General features: G+C 37.0%; 1 protein-coding gene across 4 annotated transcripts in view; it reads left to right on the top strand.

Moving 5' to 3' along the window:
* CCDC149 (coiled-coil domain containing 149) overlaps positions 1–26,021 on the top strand; it is a 51,479-nt gene that overhangs the window by 16,220 nt on the left and 9,238 nt on the right. For 2 of the 4 annotated variants that reach the window (XM_021554422.2, XM_021554421.2), the window contains exons 4-11: positions 3,612–3,719; positions 9,127–9,243; positions 10,942–11,114; positions 12,583–12,655; positions 13,941–14,025; positions 15,201–15,345; positions 21,527–21,603; positions 22,960–22,992. In XM_021554422.2, coding sequence (XP_021410097.1) covers positions 3,612–3,719; positions 9,127–9,243; positions 10,942–11,114; positions 12,583–12,655; positions 13,941–14,025; positions 15,201–15,345; positions 21,527–21,603; positions 22,960–22,992 — 811 coding nt within the window. The remainder of the gene's footprint in view (positions 1–3,611; positions 3,720–9,126; positions 9,244–10,941; positions 11,115–12,582; positions 12,656–13,940; positions 14,026–15,200; positions 15,346–21,526; positions 21,604–22,959; positions 22,993–26,021) is intronic. The other 2 variants (XM_021554424.2, XM_021554423.2) reach the window with 1 other exon arrangement.

Here is a 26,021-nt window from a genome sequence, read left to right as displayed (position 1 = left end):
TTTGAGTCTGTGATACATGCAAGCTTCCCATAACAGATGCATCTAAAACAAATAGTTTGTTGTGCTGCAGAGGCTCCAGTGAACCTGCCAGAAATGGAATGTGGCTAGAGCTCTGGAAGCTTGTCTGATACTGGCCAGCTACAGAGACAGCACTGAAGCAATACTTGTTATTTTGTATTAGAAATAGCTGCATTGAGAAGAGGGTAGGAGAAACAGTTACCACTGCTGTGGGTTGTTGCAGAGGGAAGGCAAGATGAAGCAGCAGAAAGGTACCTCTGCATCTTTCCCTCCTTTTTTCATGGCTCAGAAACCTCCCTTCATCAGTACTTTACAGTTAGTTTTGTGTAGTATGAGTGAAAGAAGTAAAGTCTTTCACAGTTTCAGGAGTCTTTTAAAGACTTCACCTAAAATCAAAAGAAACTCTCAAAGAAATTGACTTTAGAGAAGCTGAATTTGTCTAATTTACAGGGAGTTCTATGTTGCATGGGTAAATGATACAAGCGTTATTGTCTGTTGAAGTAACTAATCTTGGATTTCTGAGTGAATTCTGCGTTTGTTCTGTGAATACTGAAAAGAAGTTGCCAAATGGAAAAATGAATTGCCTTTGCATAGATTTATCCCCTTTCCTCAAAAAATATGTCCTTGCAGGTTCACTAAGGCACTCCTCCATTGTTAGTTTTATCATCTTTCAAGCATATGGTATGTTTTCTTATATATGCCAAAGAAATGGTACCAAGTCCAGGTATCAATCAGTATATCCTCTTGGCTGTCTGTCTTTAAGCCTGATAGAGCACTTTGGAAAATCAAATATTTCTCCACCTATCCATATTTAACCAAGAGCTTTAATGAGGTCTTGCCAAAACCTTTGAAACTCCTAACAGTCTGAATTATACATTGTATGGAACCTCTAAGCCAGGGAAATGAGTAATTGCTTAAGACTACTTCTGTGACATAGCTTGGTTGTTTCAGTTTAATACAAGTACAATACAAGGCTTGCAGGAAGAAGCAAATCTATACTTAGCTCATTGAAATGCTCTTGGCATGGTCAAACAAAGCTGGTTTATTTTGGTGTCTAAAAGTCTTTGTTTCAAGTTTCTTCCAAAACCTCTGTCATGAGTATAAAGCTTTTTGTCACGTTAAGTCATTTATATGACTGACAAATAAAATTCAGCATAGAATTGCAACCCCAGAGAAATGGTTTTAAAGGAAATAAATCTGAGCAGGAAGATTTAGTATAGGAATGGTAATGCCTTTCCTGCCGTTACTGTGAGCCAGGTTTTAACTACAGACTGCTGAAATCCTGGTGTTACAGTTGTAAACACTGATTAGTGAGATTGAGTTCTTTCCAGGTGTTGAAATTACATGTGCTATTGCAGTGTTAAGAGTTTTGCCAATTCATCATAAAAAGGAGCTTTATATATAGAGGTGTTTCAGAGAGGTTTGTGCAAATCATATTCCTTTTAACTAGCGTAGGCTTTATTGAAAGTCAACTTTGTTTAAAAAAAACTAAAAATGCATCTAAGCAGTAGCCATAGATACTTCAATTTAAATACAATTTCCTGCAAATGTGGGTCCTTTGTTTTCTTTCTTTTCAACGGCCATTAAGAAGTACTTTTCTAAACCACTGATTGAATATGTACTGAAGCTCCTTGATTCATTTGTCTTGTGAATTACTATTATACTGTTTGTTTAAGAGATAGGAAAAAGATCAGTCTACCAAAGCATACATGAGGAATCTTTTGCATTGCTTGAATGGTTGTTGTCTTGAAAGTAAAATTAGAAGCAGCCTAATTTTAGTCCTGTATTGGTTATAAATTGGCTATTTATAGGGTTCTTTTGCTATTACACTTTTCCCCCAAATTATTTATTGCAGTCCTCAGGTTTGTCAGTAGTTTAAAAAATGCTTTCATACTTTTTACCTGACTTTCTTCTGAACTTTTGGTCTCAAAGCATCAGAAATACAGAAGCTGTAGCAGTGACTTAGGCTTCTTGTTCATCAAGTAGGATGTTGTCAGTTTCTTGAGTTATTTTTCCTGTTTAAAAGTTTGAAGCTATTACTAATTTAGGCCAATTGGAATTTGGAGTTATCTTCTTCAATAGAAATGTACAAAATTTCTACTTGATGGAAGCTTAATAGTCTAATCCTGCTATGTTCATGTTACTATTCACATTCATACATTCCTCTTAATAGTTCTCTTAAATGTAAAGCAGGACATGTAGAAATAGTAGTTGTTAGTGAACAAGGAGCAAGATTGCAGTAATGGCTATTAGATACCTTGTTGACTTGACAGTGTATGAATTGTAAAGATAAAATTTATTTAAACATCCTATTAGACTCATGGGGTAGTAGAATCACTGGATAAAAGAGATTGAAAAAGAGAGCTGTCAGAATAGAGAAGTGGGGGAGTTGAATGAGAAGCATAGGAGGTAGGGAATCTAAAATGAAACCTAAAATACCAAGAGAGAACTAGCAACAGTCACTTGATGAATTACAGTCAGTTAATGCATTGGCCTCTAATCCAGGGAGTAGTGTAAGCATGGCTCAGAGATACTGACTCACGAGGCTTAAATAAGTCATACTTAGAAGATCCAAAAATTCTTTTAAGATTTCTTTTCATAATCTTGAGATTTATGGCAATGGATGACACTCCAAGCTGCCCATAGGCAATGTCTTGCAGGGTTGCACCTTAGCCACTATGATTCTAACTTTCTTAGAAAAGCTATCATTGGTAGGTTTTTCCTGTGTTGAGTCAATGTTTGTGTATTCATGAGATATTTTTAGGGTAAAGATGGAATAAATTTACCTGTAGTATTTGCTCGTTTTCAGATTGCATATATAGGAAAAGAGCAGATTGCACTTATTTTTTGGTTAGTGATCAAACTGATGTAATTAAATTGTAATATCATAAACCAAACTGCTTGCCCTGATAACTTATTAGGTTAATGTGAATAACTGCTTTTAACTTGAACTATTGGGTGGGGAGTGGAGTGCTTGGGTTTTAAACTCCAGCTTTCACCACTGTTTTTCCAGAATCTAGGTGATACCTAACAACAAAAATCAAGTCATATTTGAAGTTTTGCAGTAGTAGATATCCATGGTATAGCTCCATACAGGGACAGGGACTTTGGCTGACAGCCTTTTTACTGGCTGGAAATCTGCTTTAGATGCTATTAAGGACTTTCATTGTATCATAATTCTTTCTCAGCTGTGCCTTTTGTCTAATTATATGCAAGTTTAAAACTATTTTTTTGGCAGTTTTGTATAAATATTGTCAAAGTATTCTGAATTTAATTCTCGCCACCAGCCACGATACTGAAACTAGAGTAGATGTTCTCACTTTGTCTCATTTGGGGTTTATATGCTGTTCTGGGAGTCCATATGCACTTGGGCTGTATGTATTTTCTACTATATAGAAAGATAAAGGAATCCAAGTGACTTTTCTTGTTATCTCTCTAATGAAGCATGAAGTCTAGGTACCACCAACAATAAAAATAAAGATTGTTGGCAGATAAGGGTTTATTTCAAGCACATTCAAGGGTTTCTTTTCAAGCACTACTTACACTTTTCTCCACGGACACTGACTTCTGACTGATATTTACTCATTTTCTAGGCAAATCTTGCTCAGCTACTGAGTGAGGCTCAAGATCGAAATAAACATCTTGGAGAAGAGATTGGAGAGCTTCAACAGAGACTGGGAGAAGTACAAGGGGACAATAAGGTATTACAAACTGCCAGTAAATGGCATGGAATGTGTAAACTGGGCTAGTGTTTTGCATTTACTTCTTAGGAAAACAAAATAATGGATTACAGAACTTCTAAAATACTTTAATTACAAAAGTACATAGAACAGTGAAACTACAGAAGCTATAAAGGATACCATTAAGTGCATCTTATTATTTTTGCGTGGTGCTTTTTCTCTGTTGTCCTTAACTATGTATTTTGTATTTAGCCTTTCTTTAATGCTCTCAGACTTATGTTCCTTTCTGTTTTTTTTTTTTTAGATCATATATTTTATTATTGGTCTTTCCTCTTACAGATAGGTACAGATAAGCATGTGTTCTACATGTGATAATTTCCAGGGTTTTGTACTGAACAGAAAAATTTCAGTAGATGCCGGAAGAGCGTAATTTTTCCCTTAAAAAAATGTGGAGTGGTTGATCAGAAACATGTATAGTGAGCTTTCTATTAAACCCTCATCCCATTATTCTTACATAACCAATTTATTTCATTGCTAAATTTAGCAAGTTATATGGAACATTACTCAAAATCTGCCATTTGGTATTAATCAAACTCCTGTTGTCTCCATTAATTGAAATATTTAAACTCAAGCCAAATGTGTGTAACATTCACAGCTGGAGCTTTATGGAAAAGTACATTCAGAGATCAAACTATTGAGAGATTGAATTGGAGAGCTGAGGTGGTTAACAAAGTAAAAAATTGAAACAAATAATGATAACTTCCCTCCCTCAACTACAGTTTTTAAATTATAGCATTTTAAAATTTGAATAAAAATGGCATGGCTTTTAATTATTTAGATGGGGTTTGTCTTTCTCCATTTAAGTTTATTTTATTTATTTTCTTTTAAACATAAATATGTTGTGATAATGCAAGTTTTTTCACTGTTGTCACAAAGACCTCCCTTCAAGGTGTTCATAGAGCTGAGAAAGGGTCAAGTGAAACCTGAATTTGTAGTATATGTGGCATTCAGCATAACTTGCAGATATAACTAACTCTTCAAAGACCAGATTTCCCACTGTTTATTTTCATTTGCATGTTACTGCTTGAACTGTATTACAGTGTAGAAGTCAGTGCCTTTCAGTTTTCCAGTACCAAGATTATGCCACACAGCCTTTCCCAAGCCAGTCCTGAAGAGATAGCAAGGGTTTGTAAGTACAAACAGAAAACAAAGGTAGGAAAACCACAACACATTTAAATATCAAGGTTATGTACCTATTGTAGTTCCTTATGACAATACATGACCTTCATTAACACAGAACCTGCTTCTTTGTGTCTGAAATGGCACTGTTTAGGTTCACCTTTGTGGGCTAACCTGGTATTAGGTAGTTATCTTCATGATATCTGTATTCTCAGCTTGAATTTAAATTCATGATCCTCAAAATTAGTGGAAAAGTACAAAAGGAGTTATTCTGCCCAGCGTGCCTTTCTCTGAAAGGTGCAAAATAGTGCATCACTAAATACAGAGTGGGAGGAAAGAGCTGCATCAGACACGGATTAATTTAGACTAGGATTTTCATTTTTGGAACACATTCTTCACTCTCCGAGTAAATGAGAAACAGAGCTTATTTTAGAGTCAGGTTGCTGGTTTTCAAAATGCCTAAAAAAGCATTGCCATCTCTCTGAGGGATTTAACACTCTCTTCTTGTGTCAGATTTCTCTCCCTACAAGCTTCAGTGATAAAATTCTGGGCTTGTTCACAAAGCCATTCTCTTCTGCTCATCAGTTCTGTACTGGCAGCTGGGCTACCTGAGGCACTGTAATCCAGATAATGCATGGTATATACAAAAACAAAAAAAACCATAATAATTTGCTTGTTCTTACATTTTTCCCCTGCATTCTTCTCAGTGCTTTTTTCAAAGTGAGGGAGGGCATCCTGCCCAGCTGGTCTACGTCAGCCTTACTTCTGGCAAGAGATGAACAAACAGCTGCTTTTGCAGCAAGGGAAGCTGCTTATGGATGAACAATTCTGCCTATGTCTGAGCAGGAGTGACTCATGCAGGCTTTGTCACTGAGTGGCAAGAGCTTTGCAGGACTAAAAAAGAAAAAAAATACCTCTTTAAATATCACACATTAGTTCTATTGATAAAGAAATGTTTTGATGGCTTGGCTTGCTTTTTACCACTTTAATGTTTGCTACAAGTAGGATACAGTCACTTGGATTAGCAAGAAAACCTTGAACTGGAGATATTTTACTTGTTGAAATTGTGTTAAACACGTCATCAGGCAGTAACAAATTACTTGCATTTGGTTTAAGTGGAGTAATTTTTTCCTCTCATTTCAAGTAGAATTTTGTGTGCACAAATAATAAAACTTGTTCAGACAGTCTCTGGAAGGATTTGTTGCTGCAGTTTGAAAAATACAGCAGTAGTTAGACTGCACCATTCCAATGACAGATATCTAAGGCTATTTATTTTTATGATTGATCACAATCTCAGAAGTTCTGACACATGAAAACTCTTCTCTCTTTATGTTAAATATTTTTCCTTCCTAATGTTTTGGCAGCAATCCTTGGAAACAATTACTAAAACATAGAAGAAGATAGTTAAAATATCTAATTCTCTCATGTGAAAGGGAAAAAATTGAAAGCTTAAGAGAAATTTGAGATTACTCAGTTGCCTTTACCTGAACCCCTACCCACGCAAAGAATTGCTTTTGTAAGCTGCCAAGAGCAGTGCTGAGCGAGTGGAAGGTGCATGGGGAACGATGGCTACGGTGTTACTGTCAGCTCCTTATTGCCAGGCAGACAGTCATTCATGCAGTCTCTCCATACACAGGGAGAAGTGTTAAATGGGGTGTGTGTGTTTTGGCAGAACTGGGATTTCAGGTAGCGTATTTGCAAGTTCTGGTCCACATTTTAAGATTTTGTAAGATAACAGGGTGAAGACAGTTGCTGTGACTATGGCTAAACGTGATGGTTTCTGCCTTCCATGAAGAATCGGTTGTGCTTGATTCCTTTCTCCTTCTGTGTGTGTTATTGATGATCAGGAATGTCCAGCTTTGGTGCAGGCATTGTCTATGGACTCCTAGCCTGCACAGCACCTATCCCAGTGATGCTGATTTTAGGCATTGTGGGGCTGATACAGTGTTGCTACTTTGTACATAATTATCTTAGCTGAAAGTGATGTAAGAAAGAGCTGTGATATTAAAATAAAAAGATGGTGCTTGCAGCAGTGAATTGTTTTGGTTAACAGTTTGTAGGTTCTTGACAAACAGGAGTTTTCTCTGGGAAGGTGCCATTAATTTAAATCTGTTCAGCTGTGAATGCTGTTCACTGAATCCTGAGGGGTAGTGTTAACCTAAATGAAGTTGAGTGGTCTTTTCATCAGCGATTTCTGAATGACAGAAACAAAAATACAGCAGCTAGAGGGCAAGTGTATAAAGTTGATAACAAAGCACTAATATATAAAACAAACCCTTAAACCTCTGGCATAACAGTGTCTCTTTGGGTCACAGCATTTTCAGGGAAGAATTTTATAGCAGGTGGTGCTGCCTCATGAGACATTCGCAATGCAGAATTAAACGACTTGGCCTGTTCTGCCCTGTCAACTCTCTGATTGGCCAACTGTCTGGAAGAAGCACTCTGTTGTTTTATGGATTGATATTTTACTGTATTTTGTATATGTTAATAATTCTGCTTTTGCTGGATGAATTTGGATTTTTGAAGTATTGTTTTCATAAGACCTCATGTTTTTTTTGGGTTTTTTGCCTCAAAATAAAGAGTTCTTTTATTGACAGACTGTTTGACCTTGCAAGTTCTAATTGCTTGCAGTTACACCTTATGCCTCACCCCCTCCTGGGCTGGAGTAGAGTTGGTCATAGTGCATGAGTGACAGCTTTGGTCCAGTTCCCAGCCTGGTGCCAAGCATTATGCACAAGTTTTGCTCTGCTGCAGACTTTGGAGGCATTAATAACGTGTGATTCCTCTTTCCATTTCCAGTTTTTTTTGAACAAGATTGAAACCTCAGAATGTTGTTACATTTGTTTTGTGTGGTCTTTGTGACTGGAGAAAGATTCTAGAAACTAAATTTATCATTTATCTGAATTAAATGACATGACCTGACCATACCTTTTGTTCATCAGCACTTTAGCATTTTGAAAAATCCAATAGCTATGAAACCATTCTAGGATTTGCTAGTTGCCTTTTTGACTTGTTTTGATAAAGAAATTAATAGGAGTTATATCTCTTAGTATCCACTCAGCCTTACAAACTGTGCAGTTGTTTGCACTTCACCTGTGGGGATAGTGAAGTATAGTTTGCCAAAACCAGTTACTTTTGCAGCCACAGCTTCCCCTGAACAAATGAACTTCTTATCAGCACACATTGTACTAGCTTCAGTGACTTGCACTGAACTGGAGCTGAAATAAGTGGGGAGGATGATTTTGGTAGTCTGTCTTGCATCAGCAGGATTTTAATTGGCACATTGTAGCTATGGTGACTGGCATCCCATAAATACCAAAGATAGATTTTAATGTACAATCTTCTACTTCAGAAGATTGATTTTTTTTTTTTTCCTAACTCTGCGATATAATGATGTGCATTAATTCCTTGTTGCAGTCAAAGGTACATGGAACGTCAGGCTGGTTATTGTGGTGGGTTTCCCTGGTCTCTGTGGAGCTCCTAAAGATGAGGCCTAGTTGTACTGAGCATAAACTGTAAATGCTGAATGCTTTATAGATTGGTATTTAATATTCCATGATGCTTGAAAGGTCGTTGCTTTTTGCTTTGGATATTAAATGTAAATGTGTATTAATTCAAGTCAGACTGTTTTCAGCAGTCACAAGCTCAGAAGTTCATTAGCTGCTTGAGCATTTTGGTTGAGTCTGTTGTTAGCCCATTGTATTACTTTTGACATGAATTAGCTTTTGTGAGTAGACTAAAAAAATAATGCATAAGCAAATGTATTAGCAGCTGTTAATACAAATTCTGCAGTGATGTAGCACAGGGGGGGTTAAGTTGTGTCACTAAAATGAAGGTGGACAAGCCACTTTGTTCCCTTTTTATTAACTAGAAAAAATTCTCTGCTGCAGATAATTTTAATATTTACATATTTATGAAGAGGCTTTCTGTAATTATCTAGTTTTAGTCTGAGTGGAATTAGTTTCTGTTATTCCTAAAAAACATTGACCACATGTCTGTGTTTTCTTGGTCTTTCATGATTTGTATACTTTGATGACTGTTGTTGCAGGGTCTGATTGAATTCCTGTGGGTGCTTTGACTGTTCAACTGGGTTTTTTCACTAAAAACTGGATTTGGCCCTCAGCTCAGAAGCTTCCCTCTGATTTAAATAATACCAGTTGTTTGGCAGCTTTACTCTTTCTAATACAGATATACTCTGCGCTACAGCCTATGTTTTCTTGCTTACCAAATTGTGTTTTTGTCGTGGCAGCTCCTTCGAATGACCATAGCAAAGCAAAGACTGGGAGATGATGAAGTTGGAGCTCGCCACTTTGCAGCACATGAACGGGAGGACCTTGTTCAACAGTTAGAGAAGGCTCGAGAACAGGTAGTAATTAAATGGGCATACAGTGTCATGTTTTACGGAGCTATTGTAGCAGTAAGTAAATAATTTCTGTTCTGTTTGAAGGGCTGATTGATGTTGGAAGTGGTGGTTAGAGTGAGTTCCTAATCTCATGAATTTTTTCTCTAGATTATTGATTCTCCTCTTTTTAGTGTCCAGCAACAACTTGTGACAATTGAATATTGTCAATGAATGTCTATAAAAGGTATCTGTGGCAGCAGCTCTCTGGCCACAGAGAGCAACAGGACACAACTTTCCCAGGCATTGTCCTGGGAAGGCTGTGAGAAGATCAGAGAAAAGAATGATGAAAAATTCTTGTCTTAGCTTGCTGCACCTGTTGTTGTGAACATGTGGAATGTGTTGTGGAGATCTGTTTACCAAAGGGTGATTTCTTAATTGTCCAGTGGTGATTGTATTTGGAATCAAGGACCAATTAGGTCAAACTGTATCAGACTGTCTGTAAGGGCGATGGGTTTCTTAATAAGTATAGTATAATAAAGTGATTGATCAGCCTTCTGAGAATCATGGAGTCAATGCTGATCATTACCCAGATCAGTACAGCTTAAGCTACAGCAGGTACCCTTTAGTGAATTACAAGTATTCAACAGAGTGTACAGAGGCTGATGTACCTCCTAACAATACCCTCTGAATCAATTTTTCTGTAGAAGTGTTAGTGTCATCTTCCCCCTGCCTCCACGCTATTTCTTCTCTTCTGGAAAATTCTCACATCAGACCTATTTCCCTTCCTCAAGTCTGTAGGAATGCTCTTTACCATGCAGCATCAGACTTTTTCCCTAACCCTGATACATACATATCTGCACAGTTTTGCAGGTCTGCATTCTCAGCTTTTTCCACACTTATTCCTACCAGTGTGAGTTCTTGAATGAGCCATTCTGTGATCCAGGAATTTCTAGTTTTTCAGTTTTCCCTCAATTGCAGCACCACTGTCCCTTACTGGAAAGGCTGTTGGTCTTCTTCCAGTGTGATCCTCCCATGCTTACTCTGTTATCAAGCTTGTATTCTTTCTTCTTGTCACCCAGCCTCTTTTAAATGGTGGTCTGTTGTCCTTCCTGGCTTATCCATGTTTTCTAGGGTGTAGGTGGAGACTTCTGTCACTGCAGACTTTTCTGACACTCAGTTTCATTCTCCTTGGAAGTTTGAAGCTCTTTGTCCATGAGTATCTTTCACACTGGATTTCTTCACTCTTTTGCTTAATAGCACAGCTCATCCTGTTGCCTCCATGTTTGCTTTTTGTACTTTTTCAGTTCTTATTCTGTGGAACCTCATTGTTCATGTCCCATGATTAGTGCAAATTCCCACTTACAGGCTTTTTGACAAAGCTTGTTCACTTAATTCTTGGAGTCCTAGAAATTATATGAATAAAACCACCTTAATATGTTTATAGAGAAAATTACAGTAGGGATTAAGATTTCTTTTGCTGTTACATTTTAATTAATTTCTAGATTTTTTTCCAAATGAATCTAACTGGTAAAGTTACTTAACTCCAACTTAATGAAATATTACTGAATTTGAGTAAAAATACCTGGGGTTACGAGCTTTGAAAAGACTGTTGACTGTCCAAAATCAATACTGTTCAAACATGTGCTTGTTGCTGTTTTCAGGCTGGGTCGTATGTTAGCTGTTGTTTAAATTTATACTGATAAAGCTCTCCTTTCTTCTCAGATAGAGACTCTGAGATATGATCTTCAGGCTGCACTGGATGAGTTACAGGATGTGAAAGAGGAACGCTCTGTTTACCAAGATAAGTCTGACAGACTAAACCAAGAGTTGAATCATGTCTTAGGAGGGCATGAAAACCGTATCATTGACATAGATGCTCTATGTATGGAAAACAGGTGAGTGCATTACTGTTTCCCTAGAAAAACAGTGTGTTGTTGTAATAGGAGTATCAGGAAGTCAGTCACAATAAAACTTTAAAGAAAATATATTCAAAAATAAAAGTTAAGAGGTTTTGGAAATTTGTTTTTGCCTGTTTTATTTATACTGTAACTAAGCATTAAATAACATTGAGAAATCTAGGCTACAGGAAATTACCAATGTTGTATTTGGCTACAGAGATGCCAGTGATGTTCCCAAATAAAGCTAAACAAGGAAAAGGGAGAGAAGACCTTTTTATTCCCATCACTGCATGGCACCAAAAGCAAGAATATTAAAAATTTGTGTATTCAGAAACTACCAATGAGCTGTAGTGGACTAATCTTGAATTGGAAACAGGGACTTTGAGTACCCTGGGTTACAGTTAAAAACGTAATTTTCTGCACACAGAGTGGTTGTCAGCATGGAGTGATTTGCCAACAAAAGTTGCTGGTGAAATCACCCATGTAGATATTCTTGCTGGTTTCTTGGGAAAATAATGTGTTTTGTGGTCTCTACTAAGGATGATAGGCAGGAGTCACTGACAGATCCATAGCAGGTATGTTCCTTAATGTCAAAATAAGCTTAAAGTGAAATAGAAGTTGTAAGACAGTTTGCATTTACAAAAATCTATGCATTAAGCAAGAAAGTGTACTACCAAAGGCATTACTTCTTCCATGCAACTTCAGGGGTTTTTTTTTCTGTTTTGTGTGGCCTACAGAGTTTTGTATCAATTTAAGACCCCTGCTCCCCTGACAGTGATATGAGTTTTTTCTGTGAAATAATTAAATTGTCACAAACCCTGATACAGCTGCAGTTTTACTACATGAAAGAAGATCTCTTATAAGCCCTTTATACATAAAAAATGTATTTTCATATTTGGAAATAACTGTTTCATCCAAGTGCATAAACTCTAATAGGAAGAACTGTACTGTTTCATTTAACTGTGTACCATTTTTCAACTATACTGTTAAATTTTCTACTTTGTGATTGCTAATGAGAAGTGTCAAGTAAGTGATGGATATCGCAATGCAAAAGTTCTGCATAGCTGAGTCTTGTGTTGACATATATACAAATCTTCATGTGTCCATCTCACAGACCTTCAGGTAAAGAGGGCACACATAAATGCTTCCTGACTATTTCCTCTAGACATAAATATACTCTTTTAGCTTTCTTCCCAAGAAACCTGATGACCAATACAAAATAGTTGTGCAGCATGCTTGACAAATCTAACAGGAGGGCAGCCTCCTGTTCTGATGCAATTTGTTTCCCTACTTCAAGTTTTATGGGGTCAAGAACAGTAAGATTTTGTTATTTCATCCCTCAGAGAACTGCAGAGGGAAAAGAACTCTCACTAGTTCAAAGAGAGGACATGCCAAATAGTAAAGAACACTGCTTGAGGCAGTATTTGAAGGTTCCGTGAAGTAAAGGATTAAATTTCTATTTCAGGTATCTTCAAGAAAGATTAAAACAACTTCAAGAGGAAGTCAACCTTCTGAAGTCTAGTATTACTAAATATAAGGTAAGATCTTCTCAGTGTATCATCTAAACTGTGCTTCTTTGTTCATGGAAGGTACTCTTTATTTTCATGCTAAATGTGCTTGAATAACAAATTTGTTCTTGTGAGAAAAATCCACCATTGATATTCTGACAATATTAGTATGTATAGTATTACATGCTCATTCTTCCTTGTAGGCTTCTTTGCTGAGGGTAGTACAAAGGGATACCTGTTAAGAGTATTTTGAAAAATTAATGAAATACTGTTTTTAAGTTCCGTGGGGGAACCATCAGTCTGCTGGGGGGCACATGATCAGCCTTCCAGCCAGCTGCTAGTAGCAGATCATGCAGTGGTGAATAACTTCACCTGTGTTGCTGTCACAAAAAGATCTAGTCTCCCTGTTCTCTTGTGGCTGTGCTGTTTCTTCATGTAGCTTAATGGTAACTAAGCTTTCATTGTTCTTTTCCTGAGTTAAGGTATATGCTGTTTTACATAAAATCTTCAGGACTGATTTTTGCCCTTCCCAGAAGTTGTGCACTCTTATTTCCTTCTGCAAGTGATTTTAGGGAGTGGGAGGGAAGGACTGCTTGTCAGATCATGAGAAGGGTAATCTTGGGATTGTCAATAATACTTCTTCATTCACTATAAAGTAGTCACAGCCCTGATTGTTTTTTGTGCCTGAGCAAAGCTCCTCAAAGTACCAACTTCATTTTAGTGTCTGTTCCTGCTTGCAGCTTGAGTCTCTTGGAGTGTGAGTTTATTGGTGAGAACTGAGCATCTTGGTGGTCCAGTCGGTTTCACAGAACTATAAGTGAAATATCTGGACTTGTGTAGCAGGACCATTCTGCTTCTAATTCCTGGAAGTCAGTATTTGGTACTAAAAGGGCTTATAGAAACTCTGATAGAGGAAATGGAACTTTCCCTTTGAAACCTATCCAAAGAAACGCTGGGAAAAGTCTGCCTTTGTTTCCAGTTGATGTTGTCTACAGGATACTGCAGTATCTTTACTGGCAGTCAGTAGATTATTAAAAAATAGCCAAGTCTTAAATATACATTGGGGGGAGTGGGTGGGAGAGACTGCAGTAAAGTGATTACGGTGAGACAGATGAGTCTTTGTAACATTCCAAAGACTTTAGGCTGGAGAATAATAATCTTTGAGAGTTACACCCCCATACTTTATTATAGGTGTAAGGTCTAGGCCTTGCAGAGTTGCTCTGAGATCAAAATCCAAAGTTCCAGATTCTTTCCTCCTAATGACAGGATTTGTTGGCTACTGTTTTTCTAAATAAGGTATTTGTTGTTTCCCTAGAATGCACTAGAGAGACGAAAAAATTCAAAGACTCATAGTAGATCCAGTAGCAGTGCTCTCACTGGAGTCCTTTCTGCAAAGCAAGGTATTGCATAAATGCAGCATGGTATAGCATATCTCATTGAATTCCTTTCATCTAACCTCTTAATTTCAGTAACCCTTTCCTTGCCAACCAAGCCAAAAGCTCTCTTCCTATTCCCTGTTTATTACTATGTGCTAATTCTGTCCTCTTCTCAGTTGACTTTACAATATAAAATTTGCCTCTGGATTACTGCTTCTTCTTTTGTTAATTCCTTTGTCATTCATTCTCTCCCCCATTAGTTTTATTAAATATTTCTTTACTCTCTAGACCCTGAAAAATCACTTCTTTATTCATCTCTTTGCTCTGCTAACAATGACAGTCACAATTCACATTCCAATGAAAAGTAGACTGGATGGTTGGGGAGGTGCACTAAGGTTTTCTGCTACTGTTGTTGGAAGCTTTGTGTCCCATGTTTCTTCATGGGGAGCAAAATAATCTCTTTTCCCTGTTTCAAAGAAAATATCAAGATAGGAAAGAAAGGGAACGAGAAAATTCTTTGAAGCAAAAAATATACCTTGCCACCCTATTGTTTAAATGTAGGTATATTCGTACACACACATGAGATCAGTAGTGTCATGGAAAGTTGAAACTCATTTTTCTGGTTTTGAATTCTCTTTTCTCCTCTTCTCCATATGCTTGCATACATATATATATATATATATATTTGTATTTATGTAAAGAAGCAGAGCCAGATTCTAGTTACAGATTTTAATGATACTAGTGAACTTCCTGATTTGGCTTGAAGGTACAGGCTCTGTGTTGCAGAGGAAGAGTTCATGGGTGACTGTATTTTCACACCAGTCTTAAATAATCTGAAGGATATAATGGTTCTAAAAATTAATATAAAATATTCCTTGGAGGCGTATGCCTGTAGAATAATTATTTTGTATCCTTCTGAACACAAAGAATTTTCCAAAAGCAGAATCGGGTTAATGTAAGATGTGTCTGCATATACTTCTTCTGGCTATTGCTGTGAATAACAATCAACTTGGAAAGCCACCATATTTATGCCAGCTAGAAATTACAGTTCTGATCTTTTGGCTTTTTTTTTTTTAATTGAAGGAAAAATATATGTATTCATTGAAGTAATTGGAATAGTTCCTTAATGCTAAGTAAATGTTTGTGTTGACTTTCTGTGCATGAGAAGCCAAAACTCATTTGTGTTTTTAACATTATAGTCCAAGAGTTGTTGTCGGAGGATCATGGATGTAGCCTACCAGCCACACCACAATCCATTTCAGATCTCAAATCACTGGCCACTGCATTACTGGAAACCATCCATGAAAAAAACATGGTCATACAACACCAAAGACAAACTAACAAGTAGGTGGTGTAACTTTTAAGTAAAATATCAATATATGGGAAAGTTAGTTTGGGGAAATATTAAGGGAAATGGGAAGGAAGATTCATTTTCACAGAAAATTAATCATCATGGTTGAGTGGTGCATTCTTTAGTTTTAAGACCATATTTGTGATTTGAGAAAAATTATATTTTCATCTTAAATTCTGAGATTGATAGAGACCTGTCTGCCTCTGCTAGGTTTGCTGCTCATGTTTTTACAAACTGTAATAACTCAAAGCAGACTTCTAGCAGGAAGTCTGTAGGATCAGCTAAAGAAAAGCTTCTGGGAGGAAGGACACCCTTGAACTGGAGAGAAGATATGTGGTAATTGCTTGTAAATGTTGGAATATTTTAATAAGCTCTGATGGTGTTAGTAAGTGTTGCTCCTAGAAAAGAATCTTAAAGGGTTATTGTAACATTTGACAACTGCTCAGAGGCCAGTGTCATACAGATGATACCTGTTGCTCCTATAGTTACTTTGCCAAAAGTTGAAGGGGGTAAACACAGTTCAGTTGCTACTATATGGGTTTTTTAAAAAAATCTGAACTGAACTTTAAAAGAGAATTTGTTTACTCTTAGCTGTTCTGCTCATCAGGAGAATTCTTTGTGGCTTGTACAGTTCTGATCATGGCAGAATATAAATTTTTTTTGCCACATTTTGTGACATTCTGATATTATTGTCCTTATACAGTGTATAAAAATCAGAGCTAGGAAGTGTTCCTTGATTTTGTGCTCAATTTCACCCCCTCTCTTTTTTGTTGGTGGGTTTTTTGTTTTGTTGTTTTTTTTTTTTTAACCCTGAGTTGCTGCTGGTAATCAGAGGTTATTCAGGCTTCTCAAAAGCACATCAGGACCAGATGCCAGCAACAGCAAGACATCTTTTCTGAAAAGAAGTAGTACCGAAGTAAACTGTATTACACTAGAATGGATGATTCACTTTGAAAATTGATAACTTAGATACTAGGCAGACTCCATTGCATAATTCTGAGTGATGTGGCAACAAAAGTGGAGGAGCAGTTAATAGCCACTTGTAATACTTTTGAGACATCAAATGAGTAATCAGCTAAAAGGAGACTAAAGAGATGAAAATGTAGCCCAGATCTAACTGATGGCAGCTCAGTCAGTTCTTGTCCTGTGATGCAAGAGGAGTTGCTGCACAGAGCAGTGCTAAGGAAGGGCTAACACCTGCTTACCCCCTTCTTACTGCTAATGTAACAACAGAAGGAAAACATCCAGAGAACAACTTTTGTTGTTCCAGGTGTAACAGATCTTTGCCTTTAATATCCTGATACTGTATCACTACCCAGTGTTTTATTTTGCATATTTTTCTTCTTTTGCAAAGTTCTTTCTTAGTTTTGTATTTCTCATTGGTGATATGCAGTCTCCTGCATCTCTCAATTATTATTGCAATGATTGCTTTCTGATACTACACTTTCTGCTTTCAACTACTGAGTATGGTTTGTCTTGAGATAACACACACGAGGAGATATGATCCTTATGTCTGTGTGCCCCACTGGCCACATATAGCCATCAGTGTATAGATTGGATAAATGCAAACTACTATTCTATAGCCAACAGAAGATCAGGTCTTAGAGGGAAGTGGCAGTCTATATCAGTCCAGGGTCAGGAGTGTTCTCAGATCTGTAGTGTTATATTCAGTTCAGGATGGTTCAGGGGAAAAAAAATACAGATAAATCCTGATGAAGTTAAGTGAAGAGCCTCAAAAACATTCCTTTGTAGTATTCTCATTCTTTTTGTCACTTTTGACTTTAGGTGGGTTAAAGAAGCTATTAAGGAGCTAGGAGGAATGGGAACCACTACAAGTGGAAACACCTAAGACATAAAAATTCAATGTGAAGAAGGGAAATGCAGGTAGGACACCTAGGAAAAACATCCTTTATTTGAGATGAAAATGGATTAGGACACTTATTTGCCATGTAAAAAGTTAAAAGTCTGTTGACTTGTGAAAATGGGAAGGAAACTGCCCACCTGTTGGGGAAGGTTGGATGTGAGTGTATGATCACTGCACAAGTTAGACAGACAGGGTCATAAACTGGTACTAGTAGAAGATGCATTCTTTTGTTGAAGACATTTCTTCGTTCAAAATAGGAAGTTGAGAAGGATGTGAGGCTAGAGAGAATTGTAGTGACAAAAAAGTTTGACATAAATTACAAGGTAGCAGTCTTTGACTGTGCAAAGAGCATGTTTGGAGGACGTATTTACTCCTTAAGATTGTCATTTGAAGAAAGTGAGATTTATTGGATAAAGAACATGAGATTTTGGGGTGTTTTTTTCATTATGTGGAGGAAATTCTGCATTTGATATTTGATGGGTGAATGACCTAGTAGTGATTCTCTCACTATCAGTAAATGAGATTTTTCAGACCACATGAACTTTCCCCCACACAGTTGACCTACTCTAAGGTCTAGACCTCTTTGGTAGCTTGCCTATTGAGAGTTGGGTGTATAAGTTTACAATAGCAGAATGGTAGATTTGCTTTCTGAATAACTGAAGCAATAACAAGATGGTGGATTTTTTAGTGTAGATTGGAGTGTGGATGTTCTGTTGAAGTTTACTTTCTGTTCTTACACTGTTTTTAAAAAAATCCATTGCCACTTGTTCTCGGAGAAGACACGCTGCTATTATTGCCACTCTTCTAAAGATGTGGCATGATGGAAGGAACTGTGGGAGTATGTGCCTAGGGACAAGTAGGCTAAATCTAGCCTTTATTTTGTATCCCCAGTTTTCAGAAAAAAATGAAGTTGTTGTGGAAAAAACCAGATTGTTTTTCCAAGGTGGTTGGTAGCTACTAATGCTAAGTTCAAGTAATGTCCTGTGTTTTTCTTCACAAGCCCATTAGCTTAATTTGAAAAGGCAGTTGTAAATTAATTCTCTATGCAGTAGTGTGTTGCAAGATTAAGCAGTTCCATAAATGCAAAACCAAATTGTCCTAACTCCACTTAGCAAATGGATAAACATCCTTTTTTATTCTACCAGCAATAAACTATTTATTAGATGCTCTTTTTAGTGCAATTTGTTCCTGAAATTGCCAGCACTTGTGCAAGCTGGATCAGCGTAAAAGCTGCTGTGGTGGTTAGATATATTGCACTAATTATAACATTTCTAAATTGGGCAAGTTCAGTCATGTCCAAAATTACAAAAAGGATTGTGTCAGCCTGTAACTTGAGCACATGTTTCCATGGGAGGTGCAGAGCCAGATACGGGACTGTGACAAACCTATTTACAGGCATTTAGGTGATGGTATCTGTATGAGGGTGTATGTCTTCTGCAGCAAGAGCTAAATTGAAGTCAGGTGAAGGGAGCTCAGGTGCTGTAAATCACCACAGCTCCCTTCAGATCATGGCCATGTATGTTGGAAAGCATGAGAGAGCCAGAAGGAGGCTTCTGAAGTCAGGTGGGAGCATTGCTTTTGTTGCACAAACAACAGATTTCTGTAAAACGTTTTCCTGGAGGGAAGTTTATACCAACTCCCTTATTGCATTAGGTGCAGGACCAGGGAACAGTGGAAATAGCTATCACCTGTGTCTGTGACATAATCCTTCTGTTTTAGTTGAAGGATCTGGTTCACTGTGTCTAGAGATAAAGAAAGAGATTAGGGAATTGGATGCTACCAACCCATGCAGCCTCTTTAAAAATACTCACTCAGGTAGGCCTACCCAGACCACCAAGCTCAGTCTTCCCACAGCAAATTATCTGGAGGTCTCAGGGGAAAGGAAGAAATGTGATAAACCACGTTGAGTTCAGAATACCTTACACATTTATCTTTCAAAAATCTATTTCTATAAGAACTTGCAGCTTTATTTAGGTTTTATTTCTCCCATACCTGTCTTGGGATAATGTGTTTTTTTAAGCAAACTAGAATGATACTGATTACTGAATGTATTTTGGTCTCTTCCTGAATGAAGGGAGTGGGGTTAACTATTGTCTTCTGCTGTTGCCAAGCATTGTTCTGAGAAACAAAATGATCCTTTCTATATGAGAGCCTGCAACAAAGGTTAAAAAAACCCTCAGTGCCTCTTCAGAGGATTCAGTACGTATTATCAAGATATATTGTCTTCCATTAGAATTAGTGTGGTACAGCTGATAAATAAATTATAAAATTTAGGAGAAGCAAGAGAAAAGTGACTTTGCTGTTGTTACCTGACTAACAAGAGCAGTAGCAATAACTTCTTACAGAGGATTGAGATGTATGTGGTATGGCTAATTGGCAGGGAGGGCAGCATCTTTTCCCGGTTTTCTGCCCTGGAACTAGTGGTGAACTACTTATGAAAATAAGAAGGATTAGACGTGTTGAACTTTTGACTCCTTTATGGTGACAATCTTTAGCCAAATCAACATTGTTTTGTCAGTTCCCTGCCAGAACTAACATGATGTGGAAGAAGTCTTAGATCATGTCTCTGTTCCTCTCTAAGCCTGGGGAACTCCCAGACACGTTCTTTAGCTGACCCTTGGTGAGGCCTCAGGCAGGAAGGTGGGAATGGGCTCCCAAGTGTGCAAGGTTGAGTTTCCTAAAAGCTGCTCCATGCCTTTTGCTGTCAGCTGTTGTGTGGTATTGCAAAGCCCAACTGCTGGATGTCAGGGTTATAAAAATAGTGCTATTAAGGCTGAGTTTCTCATACCAGATGGAAGCATTCTGAAAGTGAAGTCTAAACCTGAATAATTTTGCTTTTAATTGGAGAAGACAGCAGAAAATCCATCATAATCTTTTTAACCTACTGAAATACTGAGTTTCAATGGGGAAATAAATTTAACTGCTTTGTCTTTTCTCCTCTGCTTTTGAATGTGATGGACTGTTCTTTTTAATTGACACACCCCCCTGTACCTCTCAGTGTTTTCTTTGATATTTGTTATAAGCTTTCTCTTTCTGTTTTACATTGTCTCTCATTATATTTTTGCAATCTTTAAAATACTTAGAGGTTTTATTGTGTCACTGCAAAGCCCTCATAGTAGAGATTTCAAAAATGCTTAGTCATTGTTAATCAATTTTTCTTCTAGCCCCTTTGATATTTGCTGGGTGTGCTATTCTTCATGTCCTTCCCAGAATCTGCCATCTTGTCAGTAATGACATTCCCAGTGTGCTCAAATGTCTGCACATAAAGCCCTTGCTGAGGAGCTCTCAGTGCAGTACTACACAGCTCTGGTATACACAGGAAGATACTATTGCCTTACTGGGGTGGGATATGCTGCTTCTCAGCATTCAGTTCAGATTTAACTGATTTATCCTGTTGCTGTAATTTGATGAGTAAAACTTGCTCTCCATAATCTCTGCTGTCATGTTTAGGATTGCTGCCTTGTCTCAGTCTAGTGAGTATTGTTTGGGATTTATTTAAAGATTTCGACTCCAGCAGACTTGCTGTGCCTGAGAAACACTTGCAAAAATTCATTGACGAAATGAGCCTTCTTTTCAAGATAGAAATCTCTCATTTGATCTGGGGAGAGAATTAAGACTAAAAGTTAAATCCTGCAGGAGTGCTAACTGCAAATAGTATTTGTGTATGAAGTCAGATACAAAAGAAGACACCACCCGAGAAATACAGTGAATACTGAGTGGGTGATAAAGGCACAAAAGAGCTTGAAGATTTTTAGTAAAGTAGAAAGCAGTTCAATGCTAAAAAAAAAAAACAAAACAAAAAAAAGGTGTAATAGAAAAAATATTCCTTGCCATTTTAAGCAATCTTAGTGATAGAGAAAATTCTCTGAATTAAAGACTAACAAAAATGTGTGTCTTGGAACTTCAATCTAGATGCTGTCTTGAGTTTTCCATATTTTGTCTGTGTAGCTTTTACCTTCTTGTTATAGCTATAAGGAAAATATGTAGCTTTTGTAACTATAAAGAAAATAAAGTGATATTTGCCGGCAAGAAGATAGAAATATTGTGAGTTGCTTTTCTTTTTCTTTGCTGCAGATTGAATGTCCTGTACATCCTTGGCCTTTTGCTTTTTTAAAAGCTTGGTATCGATTAGACAAATATATTTCATTTTCTTTTAACTCTGGGAGAGATTGTCCATTGCTGTTGGTGAAAAGAGATGACTGTATACATGTTCATTGCACTAGTTAAGCAGCAATTTAAAAATTCATCTGTAGTCATGTAAGTAATTGGGCTTAGGTTACCTTGGTAAAACACCTATTCTTCTTCCAAAGAATTCTAGGTAATCGAGTGGCAGAACTAGAAAAGAAATTAAGAACTTTGGAAATCGCTGGCTTATGGAGTCTTCCAGGTTAGTAAGATTTCAAGCAAATAGCTTGCATTATTTAATTTTCAATGGTATGTTTGCATTTAAGAGAAGTTTGGCCATTATTTTTTTTAATGACAGTTACCTTGTGAATATTCTATTCAGTACGTTTGCAAAATTAGAAATGTCTAATAAATGTTAAGTGGAAAGCAAAAATCACTAGACTTTGTAAACTCTTAAGTCAAATATGTATTGAAAATAATACAAAAAGTGCTAAAAAAAGGTTTAAATATTGAAATAATCAAATTATTTCCATAGACAGTGGGCAAAAAAAAAGTGAACTATTTTATTTAAACATTGCATAAAATAATGCACAAGTCATTGGTCATTGTTTTTCAACCAATTTTATGTATTAATTTTGTACTTCTTTTAACCATGGATTTTGTTTTCTGCTGTTTTTAAATGCTTTTCTGTAGTATCATAAACTCCTAGAAATTGGAAATGTAAATGGTCCTAAATTTTCTAGTCCATCTCTCCAGAACAGGCTTATTCCCTATAGTGCTTTAAGTATTGTATTTGGTTTTAAATTACTCAAGTAATGGGAGATTAATCTGCTTCCTAATAGACATTGTTGTTAGGAAAATGTGCAATATTTAATTTACATTTACTTTCTTGCTTCTTTTCTTCCCATTGCACCTAATTGTGTCTTCTGTAACCACTGTAAATTATGCTACTTTGTTGGTGGTATTTGCATCATTAGGCTTTGTTGTTTACAGATTCCTATCAGTGCTAGTAAGAGTGGGAAAGAGTGGTTTAGGCTTCCATTTTTTTGGCTCTGTTTTTTCTGTCTAACCTATACATCTAGAAGAAAACATTTGACAAAGCTGAAGAGCCCTTGTAACAAACCTGTGCTGTTCAGGTGTTTGGGCTGATGTGGTGTGTTTCTGCTTCAGCTTGCCTATTTGGGCTTTCACAGTCCTGCTTGACTCTTTCCAGAACTGGAGGTCCAAATCTGTTTCCATGGATTTCTCCACAGTTAGTCACCTAACACATGTAGTGTACTTAGTGCATTTGTGCTTCCCTGCATTCTCCAAGAAGTGAAGGTGAAATGCTTGTCTAAGACCTTGCTAATGCAGTTTAGTACATTACTACAAACATATCTCTCAAACTCAGCAGTTCAAGGTACTGTAGGGGTTTGTTTGTATTGTTTTGTTTTTCAAAACTAGTGTTCCATAAAATTTTTATACTAATAAATGCAGCACTTCGCATGTTTGTAAAATGTATTTTAAAAAATGGAAGTGGGAACTTCTTGCACGGTAGTGATCTATGTAGGTAAAGCATCAAATTTATGTTTATACAATAACAACTGTCTCTTTCCTTCCTTTCTTTTGCTGCCTGAAGGCCTGAGCTACAATGTCTCAGTGGGATTTGGGAGTAGGTTCTGCTTAACATATTTTTTTAGTAACTGATCCTAGCAGTTAAATATTGTCATTGCATGTAAATAAATGGAAATGTTATCTGAACATTTTTATATCCAGCAGATGAAGATGTTCAGTCAGTTGAGTTAGATGACCACAGGAGAAATAGAGGCTGCTCTACATGAAAGTTCATTTGTCTTATGGAAAATAGTAAGAAAGGATTATCTTAAATGCTTTTAAAGAAATTTTATACTAGATTGTGAGTTGTGTTGAGCCCTGAGGCTTTGTAGATTTTTTGCTTCCCTTTTAAATCAGGAGTGCACTTTTGTTTCCAAGTACACTCTAATCCTGAGGTGGTCAAAAAGAGCATTGCAACACCTGGTGGGTCACCAGTTTTCAGAGCATGTAATGCTTCTGCTCCATGAAACAGCAGTGTATAACAATTAATGTGGGAATACCACAATGGATTCCACAGCTGAATGTTGGCTTGGGTGAGGAGCAGAACATGGAGAGTATCTCATTTAGTCTTAAATTCAGAATGAAAGAATATTATTTGGTTGTGAGTGGAATTTTTTGTCACTGGAAAAAAAAAAGTGCAGATAGAAGCTGATGTTCATTCTAGCACTAAAAGAAATGCATATTACAAATTGCAGGATTTTAATCTGAAGTTAATGTTCCTGCTTAGTCATCATTGTTTATATAACATACACTATCACCATGATAATAATGTCTTCTAAATGCTGTTCATCTACTTAATCCTATTGAAGAAAGATCTTGAATACCTCTGGTTTTTTGTTAGGTGACATATTTGTCATCTGCTTTTTGAGAAAGCCATGAATGAACTATGCGGAAGCTAATCCATAGGAAGTACATATGTAATTTTTGAGAAGGTAAAATTTCATTCCCTGTGGAAGTTCTGCCTACCAGACTTTATATTGCCCTGCTTAGATAATGGGCTCTAGTTAGGTGAATCTCGTGTGAGTTTTTTTTTTCATTGCCCAGAAGAAAGCATCTTTGGGCATAGATTTGGCTTTAATTTTCTTTTCGTAATCCTGCTTCCCTTAAGAAGGAAGTAGAGAATGTGATGTTCACGGAAGCATTTAATTATTTGCTTTGTCCTGGCTACATTGGTTGAAATATGCACAGTGGTTGAAATATACACACAAATAAGTTAAATGTATTCAATAACAGTACATAATAAACACCATTTTATTCTTTTGGCAATCTGATGTCACTAGACATTCAGATAGGTAATTCTGTATCTTTTAAAATCAATCATTTCCTGAAAATTCCAGATTTCCAATGAACAAAAGTCTAAGAAAGAGCCAACCATGACTCAGCCTTCTTCTGTGTGGGATGATAAGAGAGTTTTGATGCTGCCTCTTGCCCTGCAGTAATCAGTGCAGAGCAGAGGCAGGGTAAAATTAAAGGGCCCTGCAGCTGCTGTGGCTGTAGCCAGTTACAGTGGCATAGCGTGCAGCAGAGGTTATAAGAAAATACCCAACCCTGGAGCAGAAAATGAAAAATTTACTATTACTGAAAACTTATATGTATTTTGAGATCTGTATACTTTTCACTATAGTCCTTGAAAAATTCATTAGAGGAACATGAAGCTATATAAGTTATGAAATTGAGCTCACACAGCAGCCAGTTGAAATTCTTTGTGTGTAATCCAACTTCAGATCATGATTCACAGAATGTAGTGCGGCAGTACTCCTATGTGCCTCCTTCATGGATGGATGTGAATTGCTGTTAATAAATAAATATTCATCAGACTCTTTGGGTCACATCTATTGTTAAGATGTATGTATACTGAGCTTAGCTTTATTTTCTGTAGCCAGGCTGGTTTTCAGAGAAAAATGGGAAAGTAAATGTGTTTACTGTATAAATGCTGGCTGGAAAGTCAAGAAGTATCTTTTGTGAAGCTTGTCTTGCAATCTTCAGGGACTTCAGCTCAGGCTTTACTTTTTTATTAAATAAATTTAAAAGCTTCTGCTTTCTACTTTCATATTAAAACCGCTACCAATTTTTTTATTCATCATCTTTTTACTTCTTCCATTGGATTCTTTTGTAGCTTTTTGGATATGTTGCTGCTTCTGACTGTGTGAATATCTGTTGGGTATTTTCATACCACAAGTTCCCTGTATGATTTGGTTCTTCCAACACAAAATTCCTTCACTGTTACAGGAAAGTACATTCATCTAGGAGCTTTTGCATTTTGAAATATTGATTTGATTTGTTTCGCATTTTTTATGGTTTTAATTAATTTTGTCTTACAGTGGGAGGGTTGTCCTCTTTGCTGTTAGTTAATGCTGGTTTTTATTACTGAGTCTGGCGAAGGCAGAATTCTGATGCATACTTAACAGGGAGATCAAATTTCCACAAGATCCATGCTTCAAAAGCATCAATTACATTCATATTGCTATAGTGTATTGCCTGACATGGTAAGGGTATAAGAAGATTATTACTACCTTCAGGATCAAGGTGTTTGCATCCAGTGCCCTTAAAAGGAATTAGGGATTGGAGTGGTCCAGTTAGACTCCACAGGAACCGCTTGACTTTCATTATTCCTTAGTATGAACCAGAACTTTCTCAGCGCTGGATTTATTCCAGGTATTTCCTCACCTGGTGTTCTCTTGAAAGTCTTTGTCTTGGATGGGTGATTAGATTTAGGATGTTGCCTTAAGGTGAAACGTACTAACAGATTTAGAGGGGCGAAGTGGCTGTTACATAAATGTCGGTTCTCATGGAGATAAATAGAGCAGTATCCTGCTGCCTCCCCAGCCATTACTTATCAGTTGGCACTTGTTCTGGAGGCCACACAAACACCACGCTTAGCTGATCTTGCACATTTCCTGCCGTTTCCCCTCTAGGTTTAAGGTGGTGTCAGTCACTAAAAACATGAGCATCCTGAATAGTGGAGGACTTCCTCAAGGATCTGCAGGTGTTGCTTTCTGCATTGCTAAAATATGTAAAGACTAAGTATCTACAGCAGAGTCCTCAGATGAAGGGTTTCTTGCACTGTTTTGTCTGCAAAAGAGCTGG

Source organism: Lonchura striata, chromosome 4 (genome assembly GCF_046129695.1).
Source record: "Lonchura striata isolate bLonStr1 chromosome 4, bLonStr1.mat, whole genome shotgun sequence".
NCBI lineage: Eukaryota > Metazoa > Chordata > Aves > Passeriformes > Estrildidae > Lonchura > Lonchura striata.
This window is presented reverse-complemented; position numbering and strand designations above follow the sequence as displayed.